Here is a 25,254-nt window from a genome sequence, read left to right on the forward strand (position 1 = left end):
ACGATCAAGCGGTGGAACCGCCGCTATGATCATTCTTATGTTGCACAGAATCGCCAGCTGAAGACGGTGATATCTGAATCATGCCTGAAGCTGCACCCATCATTCAGATATCACCGCACAAAGCCATGGACGTCCTCGGATCTCAAGTGGTTAAGGTTTGACCTCATATTATACGGTTTTGGTAAATCTGAAAACAAAAATCTACAGAAAATCTAATAGTGTGTATGGGGCCTGAGGCTATACGAGTCTTCAACAGAAACAGAAACATCCGTTCATTTGGTCTTTAAAGATCAATACCCCGTAACAATGTAATAGCATGAACAGACACAATATACTTTTATTCATTTATTTCCTATAATAACAATAACATAACAGAGCAAATGTTGCTTTTTTTTTTTTCTTCTTAAAGTCCATATTAGTCACAGAAAACATTCCTTGTATCAGGAGACAATTCAGAAGAAGAGGCCTCTCATTCTCCTTCCAATCCCTTGGCGGTCGTACAAGATATTGAATTTGTTGACAAACTGGTTCATGGTGTTGCAGGTCTTGGTGATGGTTCCCAGGTAGGACATCAAGCCCACGTCGTTACATTGCTGGAAATGAAGACAAAGACTTCATCAAGTCATACTAGAAATTATATTTGCAAGACATAATGTGAACGTCACTTGATGGGCAGGGCTCTGCGTGCGCCTCGTAAACGCTCTGTGGTCATTACGCAATTGTTTAGCTCTCTTTAGATAAAGGAGGGGAAAGTTTAGGTAAACCCGAATGACACTTGTAGAAAGTTAAAGTAGAACGGTGGTCAACAATACGGGCGGCTTCACACTGCCCCACTGCAACTCTGTTAAAGCACGGCTAGCCTGCGGGTTAGCTGTACTTTCCCATGGTCCTGCAGTTTTGGTGCGGTTTTAGAAAGCGCACCAAAACTCCTGCATAGTGCATCTTTGGTGCGTGTTCTGAAACTGCGGGACATAATTGAAGTCTATGGGAAAACGTAGTTAACCCGCAAGAAACCCACCAGTTAGCTGCACTTTTCCCAAAGCACAGCAGGACCGTACCGTGCCAGTGTGAAGACCCTCCAAAAGAAATAAAGTGAAGCACCTTTTAAAAAATAAAAAAAAGCTATTGCTGCGATACTCCACTTCAATCCAAAGCTGTCCCCCTGCAGTACTCCACAAAATGGCCATTAAAATAAATTAAAGTGACCACTGACAAAATAAATCCCAATAAGCGCATATTGATTGGTTTGCACAAAGGTTATAGGAGAGTCTATAAACTATGGGATATATACTGGAATTATTTTGTTTTATAGTAGTAATGGCAGCGAGACAATCTGACTCTTTGTGGGAACCAGTGACACTAATACAGTGATCAGTGCTAAAAAAAATATGCACCGTCAATGTACTAATGACGCTGGGTGGGAAGGGGTTAAACGCCAAGGGCAATCAAAGGGTTAACTGTGCTCCTAGTCCGTGTTTGTGCTTTCACAAAAGGTATGTGCTGGATTTTATTCCCTACTTTGCAGGGAAACAAAATCCAGCACATGGCCGCTGACTGGGCAGAGCTCTGCTTTGTTTACATAGGCAGACCTCCTTCCTGTGCGTCTCCTTGTTGATCAGCAAGTGCCGGTGTTCTGACGAGATGGGTCCCCCGTCGGATACTGCGTGGGCTGGACTGCGCAGGCGCAAGCGGAGCCGGCGAAAATCAATGAGGAAGAACAGCTGTTCGTCAGCTGTACACGGCACCTGCGCAATCAACACAGCACACGCTCCGGAAGCTCAGGGCGGGTTATTCATTGAATCCAACAAGTAGCAGATGCATACAGAAAAGGCCGCATGATGGGCAGTGCTTTTCTTAAAGGGGCGGATGTATTATTGAGCAGTGCTTTTTTTACACATCCATTACTGATATATGTTTGAATGCATCCCATGTAGCCACACTTCTCAATATTACATCTGCCCCTTGTTGTATTTAATGAATAACCCACCCCGAGCATCGGGAGCGTGCGGTGTATTGATTGGCGCCGTGTACAGCTGTTCATCCTCTGAGATTTTCGGCGGCTCCGTTTGTGCCTGCGCAGTCCAGCCCGGGCATTATCCGATGGGGGACCCATATCGAAAGGACACCGGCAGTCATCCATTGGCCGTTGTTCCATCAGATTAGGCGACCCCTCAAAACTTCTAACAGAAGTGACGTTTCTTTGTGGCCATCTTGGTACACTCAGCCGCAGTAAGCCTAAAGCCTGAAGTCGCCAAGCGGACATCTTTTTACACCCACTGAAGTCTTGCATTTCACACTTATTTTTACCACCAAACCGAGCTTATATTGTGAAATACAATATTTAGAAGTCGATGACACTGTTTTGATGTTGAATTGTAAAAGCCGCGATCTCGTGTCAGATTAGCAAACCTGTGAGATCAGCAGGCTTGCCGTTCCTTTAAAATTCAACATCAAAACAGTCACAGACTTCTAAATACTGTATTTGATGATATAAGCTCAGTTTTGTGGTAAAAATACCGTATTTGCTGGCGTATAAAACGACCCCCAATTTTTCCAGGAAAGATGTTGTTTTTGGGATATACTCGCCGTATAAGACTACCCCCTTCCTACTAGTCTGTCTGGAAGCTGAGGGGTAGCCAGAACAACCGCTGACAGAAACAGGCATTTTTCAAATCTCACTGTGCCATTCCATTACATGCCTCACTGTGCCATTCCATTACATGCCCCACTGTGCCATTCCATTCCGTGCCCCCACTGTGCCATTCCATTCCATGCCCCCGCTGTCCATCACATGCCTCCGCTGTCCATCACATGCCTCTACTTTGACGGCCAAGACGATCTCCCTACCTTATTTTTTTGCTGCGGACATCCATGTTTCAAAAGCTGCGCCTCCTCCTCAGACTGTTCCGTGATAGGCGGAACACCAATTTTCCCAGCGGAACCTCTGTTCAGTGTTCTGCCTATCACGGACATCCCCTCGTCCGAGGATGAGAAGGCATCCGTGATAGGCGAAACACTGAACAGAGGCCCTGCTGGGAGAATGAGTGTTCCGCCTATCACGGAAACAGTCTAAGGAGGAGGCGTGGCTTTTAAATCATGGATGTCCGCAGCCTGACGGAGACAGATCCGGCGTATAAGACGACCCCCGACTTTGGATGCATTTTTTTTGCATCCAAAAGGTCGTCTTATACGCCGGCAAATACGGTAAGTGTGAAATGCAAGATTTCAGTGAGTGTAAAAAGATCAGGCTGTAGGCTTAGAGTGGGTGTGTATCAAGATGGCTGTGATAGGACGTCACTTCCGTTCCAAAATCTGACGGAACACCAGCAGTGACTAATCACAGCAGAAGCTGCGTGCATCCCCTACCCAGTACAGAATCACTTACATACAGTGGGCTAGATTCAGGTAGCTGCGCCCCTTCTTACGGCGGCGCAGCGTATTGTATTTACGCTGCGCCGCCGTAAGTTTGAGAGGCAAGTGTTGTATTCACAAAGCACTTGCCTCCTAACTTACGGGGGCGTAGCGTAAATGGGGCCGGCGTAAGCGCGCGTCATTCAAATGATGTTGAGGGGGGCGTGTTTTATTTAAAATAGATTGACCCTGCGTATTTGACGTTTTTTACGAACGGCGCATGCGGCGTTCGTGAACAAATCCCAGTGCGCATGCTCGAAATTCCGACGCAAATCGTCATTGCTTTCAATGTGAACGTAAATTACGTCCAGCTCTATTCGCGAACGACTTACGGAAACAACGTAATAAATTTAAATTTCGAAGCGGGAACGACGTCCATACTTAACATCGGCTGCGCCACCTAATAGCAGGAGCAACCTTACGCCGATAAAGCCTGACGTAAATAAATTGCGCCGGCCGTACGTACGTTTGTGAATCGGCGTATCTAGGTAATTTGCATTTTCTACGCCGAAAACAATGGAGGCGCCCCTAGCGGCCAACATAATATTGTACACAATTCTACGCCGCCGCATTCAAGTTACGTCGGCGGAGGAAGCCTATTTTTTTTAGCATACCTGCCTTTGAGAATCGGCGTAACGATACGCCGGCGCAGATTTGAAATTACGGCGGCGTATCTCCAGATACGCCGCCGTAAAAGCTACCTGAATCTACCCCAGTGTATGTGATTTTGCACAGAGTGTCCACCATACAGCAACTTTTCCTGCTATAGGGTGGAAAATCACATACACTGTATATAAGCGATTCTACACTTCTGGGTAAGGGGCGCGCGCACGTGACTGTAAAAGTTGCTATAGGGTGGATGGAAACTAGATAATTTGAATATTTAGCGATTTGCAGTTCAACTTTACATTTAGAAAATAAAATAGTATTTATACAATAACATAAAAAAAGAAAAATATGACTTGTGCCAGAGCCAAAAAATAAATAAAAAGTGTGAGAAAGACATTCGGCTGTGCGGTGAATCTGGAAGAAATAAAGTCGCTTTAATGATTAGACTTACATCATAAAAATCTGTCTTGAATTTGTCTGTGCTGAGTACTGGGAGACAATGACACAAAGCAGAAGCCTCCCGCAGAATCTCATGGTTGAAGGGAACCTCTCCTGAGAAAAAGAAATACAAATAAATCAACTGTGGAGAAAACTCATAGCAAGTGGCCCAACAGAAACAAATTCCGCTTACCGTTTTCCACCGCGCGAACGTACTCCAGAATGAGACGGACTCGGCTGTGAAGCATCTTAATCGCGCTGTGCTGGGCAATGAGGTGCTCCGCTACTGAAAACAGACGATCGTACTCAGAAAAAGTGCATTTAAAGTCCTTATCAACCTCTGACATGAAAGATGAACAAAGCATATCGCAGAGGTGTCACACTGGTGGCCCTCCAGTGTTGTGAAACTACAAGTCCCATGAGGCATTGCAAGGATGACAGGTACAAGCGTGATGCCGACAGGCAGATGCATGATGGGACTTGTAGTTTCCTAAGAGCTGGATGGCCGCCAGTTTGAGACCCTTCTTCTATAGCAGGGGTAGGCAACCTGGGGCCCTCCAGCTGCTGCAGAACTACAAGTCCCAGTATGCCTCTGGGAGTAACTAACTGCCAGCCTCGCAATGCCTCATGGGAAATGTAGTTCCACAACAGCTGGAGGGCCGCTAGTTTGAGACCCCTGTTCTACAGCAGGGGTAGGTAACCTGGGGCCCTCCAGCTTTTGCAGAACTACAAGTCCCAGCATGCCTCTGAGAGTAAATGTAACTGCCAGCCTTGAAATGCTGCATGGGAAATGTAGTTCCACAACAGCTGGAATGCCCCAGGTTGCCTACCCCTGCTCTATAGTGTGTACTTGTCTCAATTCAGAGAACCAAGGGGTTGATTTACCAAAACTGGGAGAGTGCAAAATCTGGTGCAGCTGGGAGCCAATCGGCTTCTAAATTCAGCTTGTTCAATTAAGCTTTGACAAAAAAAAAAAAACATAGAAGCAGATTGGTTTCTAGGCAGAGCTGCACCAGATTTTGCACTCTCCAGTGTTAGTAAATCAACCCCTAAGTGTCATCTCTGTCTGCTGCCTACTTCCTCTGCTGTTTTTAGAGTCAGTTTTCTGACACCAAGAGAAAAATGGTGATGGGGAAGGAGCTCCAGCGCACAGCCTGTGATTGACATCTTAACCTCTGTTCCTGTGTGCTGTGTGAACAGGGGGGCGTGTTCCTTCCCTCCAATCAGCTCTCAGATTGCTCCTCACTGGGGTTAAAGGGGTTGTAAAGGTGTGTTTTTTCATCCTATGCATTAAGGTGAAAAAACACCAGGCAATCACTGCCCCCCCCCCCCCCCCCCCCCGTTTTACTTACCTGAGCCAGTTCACCTGCTCGGCGCGTCCCTGCCATCCTCCTCTCCAGTGGTGGAAAGTATGACATTTTTTTTTTTTTAAAGGGAACCTTTAGTATGACTTTAAGACCCCTTTCACACTATAGCGTTAAAAACAGCGCCTGGAATCCGCCCTCAAACAGCTGCTCCAGGGCTTTCACACTGGAGGGTTGCGCTAGCAGGACGGTAAAAAAAAAAGTCCTGCTAGCCGCATCTTTGGAGCAATGAAGGAGCGGTGTGTTTACCACTCCTCCACCACTGCTGCCCATTGAAATCAATAAGACAGCGCGGCTATACCACCCGCAATGCGCTGCTTTTCTCGGCCGCTAGCGGGGGTTAAAAGCGACCCGCTAGCGGCCAAAATCCGCCCATAGCGTCGGCGGTAAAAATAGCAGCGTTTTACTGCCGATGCTATGGACGGCTCAATGTGAAAGGGGTCTAACTGCAGCTCCCTGCCCCCTGATTTTCTGAGTCGAGAGATCCTGTATAAAATTCTCCACTTTGAATGGATGTAGGGGACTGATAGCTGTAGATCAGGGATCCTCAAACTACGGCCCACCAGCTGTTGTACAACTACACATCCCATGAGGCATTGTAAAACTGACATTCACAGACATGACTAGGCATGATGGGAATTGTAGTTCCTGAACAACTGGAGGGCCGTAGTTTGAAGACCCATGCTGTAGATAAACAGGTTCAACTTATGTAGGAGGATTTGTTTCATCTCTTTATTGGCCAGTCAACCACTGTAACATATACACACTTCATGGCTGAACACTTGTGACCATCACATGAGCTTGTTGGACTTCCAATTTCAAAAGAATATGCAATGCTTCCCCCCTCCCCACATTTGCAGTATTAAACATCCTCCACTCCTCTGGGAAGGTTTCACAAGATTTTGAAGGCCGTCTCTGGTGATTTGTGTCCATTCAATGAAAGTGTATTTGTGAGGTCAGGTACTGATGTTGGATGGGAAGACTTGGCTTGCAGTTGGTGTTCTGGAAGGTTGAGGTCAGGGCTCCTTGCAGGCCACCCGGATTCCTTTACACCAAACCATGTCTTTATGGAGCTAACATTTTACACAGGGGGGGGGGGGACAGTCATCCTGGAGCAGAAAAAGGACCTCCCCCCAAACGTTGGAAGCACACAATTGTCTAAAATGTCTTTGTATGTTGTAGAATTAACAGTACCCTGCAATGGAAACACATGAACCTGAGGGGTGTCCACATACTTCTCATGATATAGTGTAGGTGTGATGGTCAGGTAGCTACAAACTTTTTGTCACATAGAGTGGTGGGGAATGGGCTAAAGCTGGAGCAAACATAATCTGGTGCAGCTGTGCATAGTAACCAATCAGCTTCCAGGATTTAGGCCAGGTTCACACTGGTGCGACACGATACTAGTACTACTTTGCACCCGACTTTGCCCTGCGACTTGAAGCCGACATACGTCCGACGACTTTCAATGAACGGGGATCCGACTTGGATCCCTGCCAATACCAGGCACTGTGTTTGATATGAATCTTGAGGGGGAACTTCACGCCAAATTTTAAATAAAAAAACGGCATGGGTTCCCCCTCCAAGAGCAGACCAGGCCCTTGGGTCAGGTACGGGTTTAAAGGGGAAGCCCTAAGCCGAAAAAACAGCGCTTGGGTCCCCCCAAAATCCACACCAGACCCTTATCCAAGCACGCAGCCTGGCCGGTCAGGAAAGGGGTGGGGACGAGCAAGTGCCCCCCTCCCCCCTCCTGAACCGTACCAGTCCGCATGCCCTCAACATGGGGGGGCGAGTGCTTTGGGGCACACCCCAAAGCACCCTGTCCCCATGTTGATGAGGACAGGGCCTCTTCCCGACAACCCTGGCCATTGGGATCTGCGGGCTTATCGGAATCTGGGAGCCCCCTTTAATCTGGGGGACCAGTTAAGACGGCTCCCATAGGGAAACTATGATTTTCACATGTCATGCAACATGAGCTCCCAATGTTGGAGCGTTTGACAGACCAGTGTAAACCTGGCCTCAGGCCCCTTTCACACAGACAGACCGATTGAGTCAACCTGTCAGTTTTTCCGGTGGACTTGATCAGACCCTCCATAGTTCTCTATCGAGCGGCAGATATCAGCGCCCATGTGTCAGCTGACACCCACTGCCATCTGATCCGATCCGCTAAAAACAGATGGATTGGGATCTGTTCCTCATCTGTCCAGTGGATGATTGGATGACAGTTTGTTGGAAACAGACAAGCAGTCCGTTTCTATCTGATGGCCCCATAAAGAACAGGCTGTGTACATGTATGTTCTGCATAGTGGAGCGGACACGGACCCGTCATCCACCTGCTCAGCAAGAAGATCAGCGGACAGATCAGCTTGGCGGAGTCTACCACGTCTGCAAGGGGCCTTATTGTCAAAGCCTAAAGCCTTGTACACACGATAGGAATTTCTGATGGACTAAAATCTGATGGAATTTTTCATCAGAATTCCGATCAAGCGGTCTTTCATCAGTCTTGCATACACACTGTCAGACAAAAATCCGACCGTACAAAACGCGGTGATGCAAAACTACGACAAGCCGAGAAAAATGAAGTTCAATGCTTCCGAGCATGCGTCAACTTGATTCTGAGGAATTTTCTTCAACGGAGTTCCACACAGACAATCGGAATTTCCCATAGGATTTTATTACATCAGAAAAATTTAAAACATGTTCTAGTTTTTTACTCTGATGGAAAAAAAATCCTATTGGCCCACACACGATGGGAATTTCTGATGAAAATATTACATCAGAAATTCTGTGTACAAGGCATAACTGAACAAGCTGAAGTTAGAAGCCGATTGGTTACTATGCACAGCCACACCAGGTTCTGTGTGAACCAGTTTTAGTACACCCCCCCCCCCCCGTGTGTAACTGCACTTTGCATTACTAGCTCCCCGCCTATTCCTCACCTGTCGAGTTCTCTCCGCTCCCTGTTGCGGTCATTCGGGCCACATGGTCAACTCCGATTCTTTCAGCTTCTTCTGTTGCCAAAGTGTATGGAAGTTCAGCTAAAAGCATTGTGGCCTGAAAGGAACAGATGACAGCTATATGAAAAAAGGGCATTTTTTTGTTTTCAATATTTTATATTGCTGTTTTCCATTGAATGATACAAGATGTTCAATGGTACTAAAAATTCAAATAGAAGGTTTGCTTTGTGGTATACTTTAGGGCGAAGTTTCAAGTGCGGCAGCTCCTCCTGAAAAGCAATCTGTATCGGCTTAAATGAGCGTTTGGAAGCTGTAATGCCCACCAAATGTGACATGCAGCTTCATTTCTGCCATAGCCATGAAGGAAGGCATCACACTGTCATGTGTACAGCCATGAAGCAAGGCATCGCTGTCATCATGTGTACAGCCCTGAGCCGCTGCAAACCCTTTTTTGGTTGGACAATCAGGGGACATGACCTCCAGGCCACTCGTGGGATTGAGCCCTTAAAGTGAATCTGTGCTTTACCCTTCCACAGCAAAGCAACAGTTTCACTTAACAACTTACCGACCATACACAGTCATTATACAGCGGCAGGTCGACTCGTTCCCGCACATCGCCGTAGGTGTACTGTATAGTGACAATCAGCGCCAAGACACCATCTAAAGTGCAATGTGCATAAAACTATATAGAAACTATGGGCCAGATCCACAAAGAACTTACACCGGCATATCTATTGATACGCCGCGTAAGTTCTACGATGCGCCGTCGTATCTTTGTTTTGTATCCACAAAACAAGATACGACTGAATGTGGGCTCGATCCGACTGACGTACGTCTTAGTACGCCGTCGGATCTTAGGTGCATAATTACGCTGGCCGCTAGGTGGCGCTTCCGTTGATTTCCGCGTAGAGTATGCAAATTAGCTAGATACCCTGATCCTCAAACGTACATCCGCCCGGCGCATTTTTTTACGTCGTTTACGCAAGGCTTTTTTCGGTGTAACGTTACCCCTGGGTCTATGAGGCGTACGCAATGTTAAGTATGGACGTCGGGACAGCGTCAAATTTTTCGTCGTTTACGGAAAACGTTCGCGGATAGGGCTTTGCGTAAATTACATTCACGTCTAAAGCATTGACTATTTGCGACGTGATTTTGAGCATGTGCACTGGGATACCCCCATGGACGGCGCATGTGCCGTTCAAAAAATACGTAATTTACGTGGGGTCAAGATGAATTAACATAAAACACGCCCACATCTTAGTCATTTAAATTGCGTGCCCTTACGCCGACACATTTACACTACGCCGCAACTTACGGCGCAAATTCTTTCTGGATGCGGAAACTACGCTCTAAGTTACGGCGGCGTAGTGTATCCGAGATACGCTATGCCTGCCTAAAGATAGGCAGATCTTTGTGGATCTGGCCCAATGTATATATCAAAATGTGAAAAAAAATTATTATTATTATTATTATTATTATTAAGAGCCTATTCACACAGGGGCAACACGACTTTCAGCACGACTTTGGGAGGCAACTTGGACACGACTTGAGTATGAATCATCAGGCAACTTACAAGGCAACTTCAAGTTGCCTCCAGGACAGTACAAGGCAACTTCAAGTCGCCTCCAGGACAGGAGGCTAGTGGCCAATCAAACAATCAGCTCTGTGGGAGGGAGGTGGGAGGGAGGGGTTTGCCTGAGAAATGTAGGTTATCTTCCTGTATTGTTGCTTCAGTTAGGACAGTGGTCCGACTTCTGAGGCGACTTCCAATGAAATCAATGGGTACAAGTTGCCTAGAAGTCGGATTGAAGTAGCACAGGAACCTTTTCTGAAGTCGGAGCGACTTCAGTAGTGTACAAGGCGGCTTCCATTCATTTTCTCGATCGCGCGACTTGGGGCAACTTGAAGTTGGATCCCAGGTCGCCCCAGTGTGAACCGGCTCTTAAGAGCCATAGGACCCAATGCACATGGCCACGATGTCCACCCGCCAACACACAATTCCCGTTGGATAATCCAGTCGTGTGCATGAAGCTTTAGAATGGCCCAGTCAAAGTCCAGACCTAAATCCATTTGAGAATCTGTGGCAAGACTTGAAAATTGCTGATCACAGACGCTCTCCATCCAATCTGACAGAGCTTGAGATATTTTGCAAAGAAGAATGGGCAAAATAGTCCCTCTCTAGATATGCAAAGCTGGTAGAGACATCCCCAAAAAGACTTGCAGCTGTAATTGCAGAGAAAGGAGGTTCTACAAAGTAATCACTACATATGCACGCCACATTTTTCAGATATTTATTGGTAAAAGAATGTTAGGAATTTATCATTTTCCTTCGACTTCACAATTATGTGCCACTTTGTGTTGGTCTATCACATAAAATCCCAATAAAATACATTTACATTTTTGGTTGCAACATGACAGAATGTGGAAAATGTCAAGGGGTATGAATACTTTTTTAAGGCAATGTGTGTGCTGCTAGGAAGGGGAAAGTTAAGTGCATAAGCAAGGCACAATTTAATTTTAGAAACAGAAAACTAGGATCATAAAGCCGGGCTTTATCACTTTATGTGATGAAAAAAAACGACGTTTTGAAAAACGTCAATTAAAATGACCGTGTGTGGGGGAAAACGGCGTTTTATGTCTTGTGTAAAACGACAAAAAAAAAATTGAAGCCTGCTTCAATTTTTTGTGTTGTTTTTCAAAACGTCGTTTTTTGTGTCAATTAAAATGATAGTGTGTGGGCAAAACGACGTTTAAAACAACGTTTTTAAACCCGCGCATGCTCAGAAGCAAGTTATGAAGCAAGCTTCAATGGAAAAGAGTGCTGAACGTAACCGTGCTTTGCTAGAGCATTTTGAAAAAACGATGGTGAGTAGGCAACGTCGTTGTTGAAAATGAAGTTTCAAAAACGTCGTTTTATTTCACGATTTAAAACGTTGTTTTTTTTCATCACATAAAGTAATGGTGTGTTCGCGGCATTACAGATACACAGCTATGCGGCTGTAGGCCCAGGAGTGCCCGGGCATTCTCACATACCAGTAAGGGTTCTTCTACTTTTCAGGAGGAAAGATAAATCTTTCGCTGTACAGCTTAGGCATAATAAACATTTCCAGAATATTCCCTACAACGCGGCACATCATCACTTTTAGAGTTCAGCACTACTTAAAAAAGATGAAACTGTATGGGAAATGTGAAAGTATTGCAAAGATGTAACTTATCTTTTTCTTTAGATTTTTCCAGACATGCACATTATAAAAAACATTTGGGCATTCAGATTATCAGCCACCAAGGAAACTGGACTCACCTCGCCATTCACAATATCAATCACTGACTCGTAAACGCTGACTGGAAGCTGTGAGAGAGGAGAAGGTATTAGGAATAATCCAGAGTAAAACCAGAAGCGGAATATATGGGTAGATTGGGATGCTTACATCTGTGTGCTTTGTCATTGGGTTCAACTTCAGAAAGAGCGGCGACTCAATAATCTCACAAACCTGGAGAAAACAACATAGTTTTATTACAGCGTTCACATGATTGTGTTACACCTAACACAAGGAAAAAGATGGACTTACAAAGGTGAGGGTTGGCACATAACCATAACTGGTCCCATGACCTCTGCTGGAGGATCACTGACTTGAAGAGTTCTCCAGATCCTCCACCAAGGGATTGGACAATAAAGAGGAAAAGAAAGTGGGATTGTAACAGTGCTAGAAAAAAGTGGATGCATAAAAATTATATATTTATTTTATTAATAGACATATACAAAAAGGTTCAATTAAAACCAATTATCAGAGCAAATGTTGGAAATGGTGGGTCGCTTGTTTCCCAAAATTGAAAAGATGGTGGATTAAATCCCCTGAATGGCGAAACATGTAGGGATAAGGCATTCTCCTGTGACCACCATCTTTTGAATTTTGGGAAACCAGCGACCCACCATTTCCAACATTTGCTCTGATAATTGGTTTTAATTGAACCTTTTTGTATATCAGAGCAAATGTTGGGTCGCTGGTTTCCCAAAATTCAAAAGATGGTGGTCACAGGAGAATGTCTTATCCCTACATGTTTCGCCATTCAGGCTTCCTCAGGGGATTTAATCCACCATCTTTTCAATTTTGGGAAACCAGCGACCCACCATTTCCAACATTTGCTCTAAAAACCAATTTAAAGGAACCTTGTCTGTATTAATAAAATAAATATATAATTTGTATGCATATTGTTCATATGTACCACTTTTTTCTAGCACTGTTACAATCCCACTCTCTTTTCCTCTTTATTAACCAATACTGGGATGAGGTGCGTATCCTTTTAGAATCACTCAGAGCTTCTCCATATAATCCAAGGGATTGGACACATGACCTCTGCTGGAGAATCACTGACTTAAAAAGTGCATTCTATGCATTAAGATAAAAAAGCCTTCTGTGTGCCATAGTGCCCGCCCCCCCCCCCCCACACACACACACTTACCTGAGCCCCCTCTCTATCCAGCAATGTCTACTAGTGTCTTGCCCGTCCGGGACTCTCCCCCCAATTGGCTTCTGCTGCCGTCAAGAAAACTCAGTCAATCCAGAAAGGAGGGGAAGGGGCCAAACCGCAGCTCGGTGTCTGAATGAATACAAAGGAGCTGCAGCTCGGATGGGGTGCCCCTCATAGCAAGCCGATTGCCATGGGGGCACTTAACAGGAGGGAGCCCTGTGCAAAACCAACTGCACAGAGCAGGTAAGTATACATTTTGTATTAGAAAAAAAACAAACAAAAAGCCCTTAAAGACTTTACAATCATTTTAAGGGCTTTGTAACTAGGACTTGCTTGTGCTTAACTATTTTGTGAGCGTTTTAATAAAAAAAATCTTTCAGTATTTCAAGGGTGTCAGAAGGTGTTGCATAAGCTGGTTGCACTGCGTCTCTTTTCTGCCACTAAAGTACGTATGTTTTAGATAAACAGATTTAAAGATCTTTGAGGAGAGAAGTCAGTATGTGTTTTCTAAATGAAACCCAATTTTTAGTAACCATCTAAAAAGTAAACCTTTACCTGTTTGTGGACATGAATGTCGGATGGATCTGGAGGTCCTCCGGTTGTGTACCAGCCCAAGAACTCCATTTCTTTAAACACCTGTTTAACTAAAGAGAAATAAAAATAAAATTCAGGAGAGGAGAATCTATTGGACAATTTAGACCCCTTTCACACGGACAGCACTAAAAAATGCCAAATATATCCCCTATATTGTAGATGCAATAACCTTGCGTAAACCAATCAATAAACGCTTATTGGGATTTTTTTTAACAAAAATATGTATAAGAATACGTATTGGCCTAAACTGAAGAAATTCATATATTTTTAATTGTGGATATTTATTATAGCAAAAAGTATTATTTATTTTTTTAAATTGTCGGTCTTTTTTGTTTATAGCACAAAAAATATATAACCGCAGAGGTGATCAAATACCACCAAAATAAAGCTCTATTTGTTGGGGGGGGGGGGGGGGATCAATTATTTGTGTGTATAACGTCGCACGACCGCGCAATTGTCATTTAAATCGACGCAGTGCTGTATTGCAAAAAATGGCCTGGTCAGGAAGTGGGCAAATCCTTCCAGGGCTGAAGTGGTTAAAAACTAACTTCAGTGTAAAGAAGAACAAGGAGTCCTGGAAGTGATGGTTTGGCCCCCAAGAGGCCCTGATCTTAACATCATAAAGGCTGTCTGGGATTACATGAAAAGACAGGATTGGAGGCAGCTGACATCCACAGAAGATCTATGGTTAGTTCTCCAAGATGTTTGAAACAACCTACCTACCGAGTTCCTAAAAAAACTGTGTGCAAGTGTACCTAGAAGAATAGATGCCGTTTTGCAGACAAAGGGCGGTCACACCAAATATTGATTTTATTTGGATATCTCTTCTATTCATTTACTTTCCATTTTGTTAATTGATAATAGTTTTTTTTTTTTTAAACACTTCTATTTCTGAAAGAATTCTTAAAAATGTACAGCATTGTTTCACACCTGCCTAAAACTCTGTGTCCCAGAGAACATGTGCATATGCTATGCGTGGCCCTCAGTGGGCAGCACCTAGGGCAGTGATGGCGAACCTTGGCACCCCAGATGTTTTGGAACTACATTTCTCATGATGCTCAACTACACTGCAAAGTGCAGGAGCATCATGGGAAATGTAGTTCCAAAACATCTGGGGTGCCAAGGTTCGCCATCATTGACCTAGAACATGGGTGCTCAATCTGTGGCCCTCCAGCTGTTCCGGAACTACAAGTCCCATCATGCCTCTGCCTTTGGAAGTCATGCTTGTAACTTCCAATGCACCATGGGACTTGTAGTTTCTCACCAGCTGCAGGGCCACAGGTTGCGCACCCATGACCTGCCAAGGGTATAAGGATCTACTCTAATGGGTAATTCATCCTGTACACCAAAAAACAAACAATGAATTCCAACACCCTCCCAATCCTACAGTCCCATTGATCTGCTGTGCTGACAGTCTTCCACCACCCATGTCTGCCAGTGTACTGATCTGTACATTTTGTAACTCTATATACAGCCCTGGAGGCTGTGGAGCAGCGCAATACCAATGGCTAGCAGTCATTGACCAATAAGAGGCAAATGTAGAGAATTGGAAAGGGATGGATAGCCGCGCTCCAAGGAAACTTCAAAAAGTTGTCTGTATTGGTAAAAAATATGCATGCAGAACAAAAAACACAGCCACAGGAAGGGACAGTAGACGCGTTTCACACTATATCAGTGCTTAGCCATGGCTAAAAATTGATATAGTGTGAAACGCGTCGGCTGTCCTTTCCTGTGGCTGTGTTTTGTTCTGCATGCATATTTTTTACCAATACAGACAACTTTTTGAAGTTTCCTTGGAGTGTAGCTATCCATCCCTTTCCAATTTTCTACATTTGCCTCGTGCATTGCCAGCGCCTTGGTTCCCTGAGAGGTTCCTTAATTGCCTACAAGACCCACCTGGAGCGGTGACTCCCTTCCTCTACCAATAAGAGTCTCTTCTTACTTAAAGCGGGGGTTCACCCTAAAAAAAAAATTCTAACATTACAATGAGCTGACCTGTGACACGGACATCATCCTGGTCTTTTTTTTTTCCGTACATACCGTTTTATCTGTATTTTCTCCCCGGATTTCCCGCGGGAGTGGGCGTTCCTATTCACAGGGTAAGTGATTGACGTTCTTCCGATTGGCGCATACAGCGCGTCACGACTTGCCGAAATAAACCGAACGTCGGGTCGGCTCTATACAGCGCTTGAGCACCGACGTTCGGCAAGTCGTGACGCGCTGTATGCGCCGGTCGGAAAAACGTCAATCACTTCCTATTCACAGGGTAAGTGATTGACGTTTTTCCGAATGGCGCATACAGCGCGTCACGACTTGCCGAAAGAAGCCGAACGTCGGTGCACAAGCGCCGTATAGAGCCGACCCGACGTTCGGTTTCTTTCGGCAAGTCGTGACGCGCTGTATGCGCCAATCGGAAGAACGTCAATCACTTACCCTGTGAATAGGAACGCCTACTCCCGCGGGGAATCCAGGGAGAAAATACAGATAAAACGGTACGTACGAAAAACGGTACGTACGAAAAAAAAAAAAGTCCAGCATGATTTCCGTGTCACAGGTCAGCTCATTGTAATGTTAGAATTTTTTTTTTAGGGTGAATCCCCGATTTAAAAAAAAAAGTAGTAAGACACAAGAGAGACTCATTGGTCAGCACCGTCTCGGGACCATGCTGATGAAGGATTGCTAGCATTATGCTGCTCCAGCAGATACTGGAGGAGTGGGGAGGGTGTTGGAAATTCATCTTTATTTTTTGGGTATAAAGGAGGAATTACCCTTTTTTTTGTACCCCCTACTGAGAGGCGTTTCCACTCACACTGCTCCTCCTTGGTGTAATAATATTCCTTATTGATGATAATCTTGTCCTCCGTGTTCTGAGAAAGCAGCTCGAACGAGTTCATCACTTCTATATTTCTTCCCTCCTGCTTCCCAATGAGAGCTCCAATCACTGCGGAAGAGATAAAAGACATTGAGTACAGAGAAGATAACATGATAAAGGGTCAAAGACAGGAAAGCAAAGACAGACCGGCTTTTATGGATAAAATCTGTCTGGGGTAAATAGCCCGCTGCACTGCTTTATCTTTTGTAGATACCAACAGGGAGGCTTCCCCAGCAGAATTCCTGGCTGGTGCCCTTTACCAAAGAGCCTTGTATCTCCCTTTACATTCCCCGGAATATCAAAATAAAAGTAATCCGACGGGAAACATGGCACCCCCTTGTAATGGAAGCAAATGGTGGTCAAGCGGTGTAGAGATTTCACCCATGGTGTCACCAAGAGATACAATGTGAGCGGGAAAATCAACATCCCGGCGATTACCCAAATAAGAAAAACTCTTTTGGATGAACGGATTCTTTAGGTTGGCCAGACATGATAGATATGATATAGGAAAAACATCTTAAAGCGGAGTTCCACCCAAAAGTGGAACTTCCGCTCATTTGTCTCCGCCTCCGGTGCCGCATTTGGCACCTTTCGAGGGAACAACCTACCAAAAAAAGGGGGGCGAGGAGCGGTTACCTGTCCTTGACAGGTATCCTGCAAAAGGAGTGTTCCTCTAAGTGGGACTTTGGAAGGTAATCCTCCTCTAGGAGTCAAGGCGTAATGGTATAGATCAGTGGGGTATCCTGTCCCCACTTCTGGGAGACCGGGCTGTAGGGAATTACGTCACAGCTCGGCTCCCTCCTCCTTCCCCCGCCGCCGAGCCAGTAGTAGATGCGCATTGGTGCCTCGCGCATGTGCAGTAGGGACCCGGCGTGAAGCTGTAATGCTGCACTGCCAGGTTCCCTCACTGCCAATGGCAGCCCCTGACAGGTGATGGAAACATCAGCTGCGGAGCCAACATTGCTGGACTTCAGGACAGGAAAGTGTCCTATTATAAAAAGTCAGCAGCTGCAGTATGTGAAGCTTCCAGCTTTTCATTTTTGCAGGGTTGGGCGGACCGCCTCTTTAAAGTCTGTCTAGGGGCTATTTTTTTGCCATCTCCCCCCCTTATATTTAAAGCAGGGGTCTCAAACTGGCGGCCCCCCACCTGTTGCGAAACTACAAGTCATATCATGCCTCTGCCTGTGGGAGTCATGCTTGTAACTGTCAGCCTTGCAATGCCTCATAGGACTTGTAGTTTCGCAACAGCTGGAGGGCTGCCAGGTTTAAAGCATATTTCCCACTTTTTGAAAATTTGAGAAAACCCCACTTTAGGTTTACGTGTTCCCATTCAGAAAGTATTCCTATGCCTAATTGGAAATGTGCCTCACCTTTAGGCATTTCTCAGGTGGTGTCCTGGCTGACTGCATTGTTTTTTGAATGCCCCTACATTGGTGATCAGTGGGAAGAATGTCCCTTACATTGGGGATCAGTGGGAAGAATTCCCCTTACATTGGGGATCAGTGAGAAGAATTCCCCTTACATTGGTGATCAGTGAGAAGAATGTCCCTTACATTGGTGATCAGTGGGAAGAATGTCCCTTACATTGGTGATCAGTGAGAAGAATGTCCCTTACATTGGTGATCAGTGGGAAGAATGCTCCTTACATTGGTGATCAGTGGGAAGAATGCTCCTTACATTGGGGATCAGTGAGAAGAATGCTCCTCACATTGGTGATCAGTGAGAAGAATGCTCCTCACATTGGTGATCAGTGAGAAGAATGCTCCTTACATTGGTGATCAGTGAGAAGAATGCCCCTTACATTGGTGATCAGTGGGAAGAATGCCCCTTACATTGGGGATCAGTGGGAAGAATGCCCCTTACATTGGGGATCAGTGGGAAGAATGCCCCTTACATTGGGGATCAGTGGGAAGAATGCCCCTTACATTGGGGATCAGTGGGAAGAATGCCCCTTACATTGGGGATCAGTGGGAAGAATGCTCCTTACATTGGTGGTCAGTGGGAAGAATGCTCCTTACATTGGTGGTCAGTGGGAAGAATGTTCCTTACATTGGTGGTCAGTGGGAAGAATGCCCCTTACATTGGTGGTCAGTGGGAAGAATGCCCCTTTTGCAGGCAACTGAAAAGATCATTGCTGTCAAGGCAGTGGCTTTACTAAATGGCATTAGCCCCAAACCTATGCAGGCTTCTTTAGATGGGAGTACAACCAGCCACAGCTCAATGAACCCCTAGCAAACACGTGAGGAACCCTGGTTGAGAATGGCTGCTTTAGACACATGTCCTGGAAGGCTCCCAGGATTCAGCCAGCCTTGAATGAGGCCCAATGCAATCACTGATAAATCTGTTTTTTTACCTTGCACTGGGCGGCCTTCTTGCGATCTCATCCGTATCCAGTGATCCGAAATATTTAAGATGACAAGCGGGTGTAACGCTACAGCCACGCTACCTGTGACTCCCTGCGCCATCACGGTGGGAAGCACTGTAAAGGAAACAGACACTGTTACAGGAAAAGGACACAGCAAGTTTCTTCTATATAGAAGCGGAGTACGTCTCACAGATAAATGATACAGTCATACACACAACAAGGTTTCCTTTCTAACCGTCTGGGGGAAAAGGCCCAGCAGGGGCTCATTCTCATTGCAAACTGCCAGAGAGAAAGTTATGCATCTGCAGCTTTCCATGACAGTTCAGGTTGTGAGCTGGGAGCGTGCAGGGCGAGCGCTCTCAGCACAGTAAACTATATATTTTTTTAAACAATTAGTATAGTAAGCGGTTTACATATAGACGCATATATGCGGCTGCTCAGCGTTAACGCTCCATTTACTTTAGCACAAGGTTGACATATTTGCTTGGAATCTAGGAGCCAGGTAAAAAAGTTAGGAGCCAGGAAACGCGCCCCGTCCCGACGAGCTTGCGCGCAGAATCGAACACATACGTGAGCAGCGCCCGCATATGTAAACAGTGTTCAAACCACACATGTGAGGTATTGCCACGATTGGTAGAGCGAGAGCAATAATTCTAGCTCTAGACCTCCTCTGTAACTCAAATCATGCAACCTGTAGAATTTTTTTTAAACGTCGCCTATGAAGATTTTAAAGGGTAAAAGTTTGTCGGCATTCCACGAGCGGACGCAATATTGAAGCGTGACATGTTGGGTATCAATTTACTCGGCGTAACATTATCTTTCATAATATAAAAAAAAAAAAAAATGGGGATAACTTTACTGCTGTCTTAGTTTTTAATTAAAAAAAGTGTAATTTTTTTCCCTGCGCAAATACGGCGTGACAGAAAGTATTGCAGCGATCGCCATTTTATTCTCTAGGGTGTTAGGATAAAAAATATATATAATGTTTGGGGGTTCTAATTAGAGGGAAGAAGATGGCAGTGAAAATAGTGAAAAATTACATTAGAATTGCTGTTTAACTTGTAATGCTTAACTTGTAATACCAACGGTATGCCCACCTTCCAAGCCAAGTCGCCAGGAGGCTATTTCTAGTCGCCATGGCGACCGGGATTTGTCGAGCCCTGCCTTATACTTATATTAACCACTTAAGGACCGCCTCCTGCAGATATACATCGGCAGAATGGCATGGCTGGGCACAAGCACGTACAGGTACGTCCTCTTTAAGTGCCCAGCCGTGGGTCACGGGCTCGTGCCCACGGCGCACGCCTGAGACCCGGTCCAAAGCTCCGTGACCGTGGCCGCGGGACCCGATTGCCGCTAGAGTCCCGCGATCGGTCCCCGGAGCTGAAGAACGAGGAGAGCTGTGTGTAAACACAGCTTCCCCGTTCTTCACCGTGGCGCTGTCATTGATCGTGTGTTCCCTATTATAGGGAAAGACGATCAATGACGTCACACGTCCAGCCCCCGCCCCCCTACAGTTAGAAACACAGATGAGGTCACACTTAACCACTAGGGGGCGCTGAAAGGGTTAACTCCCAAACTGCAATTGTCATTTTCACAGTAAACAATGCATTTTTAATGCATTTTTTGCTGTGAAAATGACAATGGTCCCAAAAATGTGTCAAAATTGTCCGCCATAATGTCGCAGTCACGAAAAAAAAAAAAATCGCTGATCGCCGCCATTAGTAGTAAAAAAAATATTAATAAAAATGCAATAAAACTATCCCCTATTATGTAAACGTTAGAAATTTTGCGCAAACCAACCGGTAAACTCTTATTGCGATTTTTTTTCTCCAAAAATAGGTAGAAGAATACGTATCGGCCTAAACTGAGGAAAACAAATGTTTTTATATATTTTTGGGGGAGATTTATTACAGCAAAAACTAAAAAATATTGCATTTTCTTCAAAATTGTCGCTCTATTTTTGTTTATAGCGCAAAAAATAAAAACCGCAGAGTTGATCAAATACCACCAAAAGAAAGCTCTGTTTGTGGGAAAAAAAGGACACCAATTTTGTTTGGGAGCCACGTCGCACGACCGCACAATTGTCAGTTAAAGCGACGCAGTGCTGAATCGCAAAAACTGGCCAGGTCCTTTACCTGCCTAAAGGTCCAGGTCCTAAGTAAGGATGAGCTCCGGCGTGTTCGCATTGAACACGTGCAGAGCCCGCCAGGAAGTCGGCACCCGCGCTGCGCTAATCACAGCCAGGCAGACATTTCCCTGATCTCTGTAGCCAAGCATCGGACAATGTCTGCCTGGCTGTGATTAGCGCAGCGCGGGTGCCGACTTCCTGGCGGGCTCTGCACGTGTTCTATGCGAACACGCCGGAGCTCATCCTTAGTCCTAAGTGGTTAAAACATTTTTTTTTTTTTATATTTGGTCTTTTTTCCCCCCTTTTGTTTAGCAAAAAAAAAAAAAACAGTGGTGATTAAATACCACCAAAAGAAAGCTCTGTTTGTGTGAAAACAATGATAAAAAAAATCATATGGGTACAGTGTAGCATGAATGCGCCATTGTCATTCAAAGTGTGAGAGCGCTGAAAGCTGAAAAATTGTCCTGGGCAGGAAGGGGGTGAAAGTGCCCGGCATTGAAGTGGTTAGGTCTTGATGAAGGGAGGTCTTAGACCTATGAAACGCGTTGCCTTGCTTTGTTTGGACGACTTTGGTGTTCTTACTCTCTTCTCGTAATACTTCCAGTATTTTCTGCATTTGTATACAGCTCTGACTTAGGTGGAAGATGATTGGCCATTGGGAGCGCCCAGCACGCGGGACGCAGACAATGGAAGGCACAGCGGCCATATTGTCTGATCAGAGGGGCCCCCCCGGGAGCACCAATAATTCACCCCAACATCATTATCTGGTACAGCGCTTCAACTATATGTGTTATTAATTAAAGAGTATAAAATGTCATCTCCTGTCAGTGTCAGGTGTCACAGCTCAATGTACGTCCCCAATTCAGTGTATGGGGCCCCCTCTATTCAGTGTATGGGGGCCCCCTCTATTCAGTGTAGTGGGGCCCCCTCTATTCAGTGTATGGGGCTCCCTCTATTCAGTGTATGGGGCTCCCTCTATTCAGTGTATGGGGGCCCCCTCTATTCAGTGTATGGGGGCCCCCTCTATTCAGTGTATGGGGCCCCCTCTATTCAGTGTATGGGGTCCCCTCTATTCAGTGTATGGGGCCCCCTCTATTCAGTGTATGGGGGCCCCCTCTATTCAGTGTATGGGGGCCCCCTCTATTCAGTGTATGGGGGCCCCCTCTATTCAGTGTATGGGGGCCCCCTCTATTCAGTGTATGGGGTCCCCTCTATTCAGTGTATGGGGCCCCCTCTATTCAGTGTATGGGGGCCCCCTCTATTCAGTGTATGGGGTCCCCTCTATTCAGTGTATGGGGGCCCCCTCTATTCAGTGTATGGGGTCCCCTCTATTCAGTGTATGGGGCCCCCTCTATTCAGTGTATGGGGTCCCCTCTATTCAGTGTATGGGGTCCCCTTTATTCAGTGTATGGGGTCCCCTCTATTCAATGTATGGGGTCCCCTCTATTCAGTGTATGGCCCTATTCAGTGTATGTGGCCCCCTCTATTCAGTGTATGGGGCCCCCTCTATTCAGTGTATGGGGCCCCCTCTATTCAGTGTATGGGGTCCCCTCTATTCAGTGTATGGGGCCCCCTCTATTCAGTGTATGGGGCCCCCTCTATTCAGTGTATGGGGTCCCCTCTATTCAGTGTATGGGGCCCCCTCTATTCAGTGTATGGGGACCCCTCTATTCAGTGTATGGGGTCCCCTCTATTCAGTGTATGGGGACCCCTCTATTCAGTGTATGGGGACCCCTCTATTCAGTGTATGGGGCCCCCTCTATTCAGTGTATGGGGCCCCCTCTATTCAGTGTATGGGGCCCCTATATTATCACACAAACTCCACTTCCTTCCATTCATAACACTGACTGACGTCACGACAACTCCCCACCCCTCCATTGCTGACTGACAGCCCCGCCAGCCAACCATAGTGCGCCGTTCAGGTCCCGCCCACCCATCTGACCCAGAGCGGGAGGCTCAGTCGGGCCAGGGGCGGCCATTTACCTTCCCCTCACACGTTTCTACCGCACAATGGTGTCCCCCCACCTCTGACCTTCCGCAGCGGGTTCTCCCTGCCTCAGACAACAGCCCGGGTACTCACCCGCTCCGTCCACCTCCATACCGCCGCCGTTCGGAGCCGTAGCTGCCGCCGCCGCCGCCATCTTGCTCCTCCCGGCTGGCGAGCTGTGTCACTGCGGCTGCGAGGGATGAGAGCTGAGATCTGCGCAGGCGTGCGGCTGCGGTGGGTTCTGCACATGCGCGGCTTCTTTTTTTTTTCCTCTAGTGTCCTCTAGAGGCGCTGAGGTACAGTATTTAGACTGCTCATGGGATTGCTGCGGTACGGTTTTCAGGCTGTATCTAGAAGCCTTAGGCTGCCACTAGGGGCGCAGTGGTATCATCATTTTACGGCAGTCTCCAGGAGTGTTACAGTGCAGTCCTTATCCTGCCTCTAGGGACGCAGCTGTGCACTGTTTAGGCTGCCTCAATGGGCCTGTTGTACAGTCTTTGTGCTGCCTGTAGGGGCGCTGTGGTACAGTCTTTAGGCTGCCTCTAGGAACTTTGGTACAGTCATTAGGCTGCCTCTAGAGGAACTTTGGTACAGTCTTTAGGCTGCCTCTAGAGGAACTTTGGTACAGTCATTAGGCTGCCTCTAGGGGTGCTGTGGTTCAATCTTTAGGCTGCCTCTAGGGGAACTGTGGTACAGTCTTTAGAGGGCGCTGTGGTTCAGTCTTTAGGCTGCCTCTAGGGGTGCTGTGGTACAGTCATTAGGCTGCCTCTAGGGGCGCTGTGGTACAGTCATTAGGCTGCCTCTAGGGACGCTGTGGTACAGTCATTAGGCTGCCTCTAGGGAAGCTGTGGTACAGTCGTTGGGCTGCCTCTAGGGGCGCTGTGGTACAGTCTTTAGGCTGCCTCTAGGGGCGCTGTGGTACAGTCTTTAGGCTGCCTCTAGGGGCGCTGTGGTACAGTCTTTAGGCTGTCTCTAGGGACGCTGTGGTACAGTCTTTAGGCTGCCTCTAGGGGCGCTGTGGTACAGTCTTTAGGCTGCCTCTAGGGACGCTGTGGTACAGTCGTTGGGCTGCTTCTAGGGGCGCTGTGGTACAGTCTTTAGTCTGCCTCTAGGGGCGCTGTGGTACAGTCTTTAGGCTGCCTCTAGGGACGCTGTGGTACAGTCGTTGGGCTGCTTCTAGGGGCGCTGTGGTACAGTCTTTAGTCTGCCTCTAGGGGAGCTGTAGTACAGTCTTTAGGCTGCCTCTAGGGGCGCTGTGGTACAGTCTTTAGGCTGTCTCTAGGGACGCTGTGGTACAGTCTTTAGGCTGCCTCTAGGGGCGCTGTGGTACAGTCTTTAGGCTGCCTCTAGGGGCGCTGTGGTACAGTCTTTAGGCTGTCTCTAGGGACGCTGTGGTACAGTCTTTAGGCTGCCTCTAGGGACGCTGTGGTACAGTCTTTAGGCTGCCTCTAGGGACGCTGTGGTACAGTCGTTGGGCTGCTTCTAGGGGCGCTGTGGTACAGTCTTTAGTCTGCCTCTAGGGGCGCTGTGGTACAGTCTTTAGGCTGCCTCTAGGGACGCTGTGGTACAGTCGTTGGGCTGCTTCTAGGGGCGCTGTGGTACAGTCTTTAGTCTGCCTCTAGGGGAGCTGTAGTACAGTCTTTAGGCTGCCTCTAGGGGAGCTGTAGTACAGTCTTTAGGCTGCCTCTAGGGGAGCTGTGGTACAGTCTTTAGGCTGCCTCTAGGGGCGCTGTGGTACAGTCTTTAGGCTGCCTCTAGGGGCGCTGTGGTACAGTCTTTAGGCTGCCTCTAGGGGCGCTGTGGTACAGTCGTTGGGCTGCCTCTAGGGGCGCTGTGGTACAGTCGTTGGGCTGCCTCTAGGGGCGCTGTGGTACAGTCATTAGGCTGCCTCTAGGGGCGCTGTGGTAGAGTTGTTGGGCTGCCTCTAGGGGCGCTGTGGTACAGTCTTTAGGCTGCCTCTAGGGGGCGCTGTGCTACAGACTTTAAGGTATATTCACCACTTCCCGCTTAACAATGTCATATGAAGTTTTCGACTTTCAGTGGGGATATCTGAACG

General features: G+C 46.7%; 1 protein-coding gene across 2 annotated transcripts; it reads right to left on the reverse strand.

Annotated features, from left to right (window-relative positions):
• Positions 1–330: 330 nt before the first annotated feature.
• COPS6 (COP9 signalosome subunit 6) lies at positions 331–23,409 on the reverse strand. 2 transcript variants are annotated; one of them, XM_040346757.1, is made up of 10 exons: positions 23,292–23,409; positions 19,069–19,194; positions 16,653–16,784; positions 13,805–13,893; positions 12,208–12,270; positions 12,081–12,128; positions 8,762–8,876; positions 4,652–4,741; positions 4,472–4,572; positions 331–593 (listed from the first exon to the last, which is right to left on the reverse strand). In XM_040346757.1, exons 1-10 carry the CDS (start codon positions 23,350–23,352, stop codon positions 453–455), a joined length of 966 nt encoding a protein of 321 aa, XP_040202691.1. In that variant the 5' UTR covers positions 23,353–23,409; the 3' UTR covers positions 331–452. The 2 variants fall into 2 exon arrangements, with proteins under 2 accessions (XP_040202691.1, XP_040202690.1); XM_040346756.1 differs by having other exon boundaries at positions 4,652–4,744.
• Between the last annotated feature and the right edge of the window lie 1,845 nt (positions 23,410–25,254).

Source organism: Rana temporaria, chromosome 3 (assembly GCF_905171775.1).
Source record: "Rana temporaria chromosome 3, aRanTem1.1, whole genome shotgun sequence".
Classification (NCBI taxonomy): domain Eukaryota; kingdom Metazoa; phylum Chordata; class Amphibia; order Anura; family Ranidae; genus Rana; species Rana temporaria.

What these genes read in the sequence shown, in the direction of transcription:
- COPS6 (XM_040346756.1), bottom strand. Translation starts at nt 23,352, where the DNA reads ATGGCGGCGGCGGCGGCAGCTACGGCTCCGAACGGCGGCGGTATGGAG. An exon ending in TATGGAGGTGGACGGAGCGG is followed by an intron (nt 19,195 to 23,291) that starts GTGAGTACCCGG and finishes TTTCCTTTACAG; the next exon opens with TGCTTCCCACCGTGATGGCG. An exon ending in ACATTCATGTCCACAAACAG is followed by an intron (nt 12,271 to 13,804) that starts GTAAAGGTTTAC and finishes TGTTTTCTCCAG; the next exon opens with GTTTGTGAGATTATTGAGTC.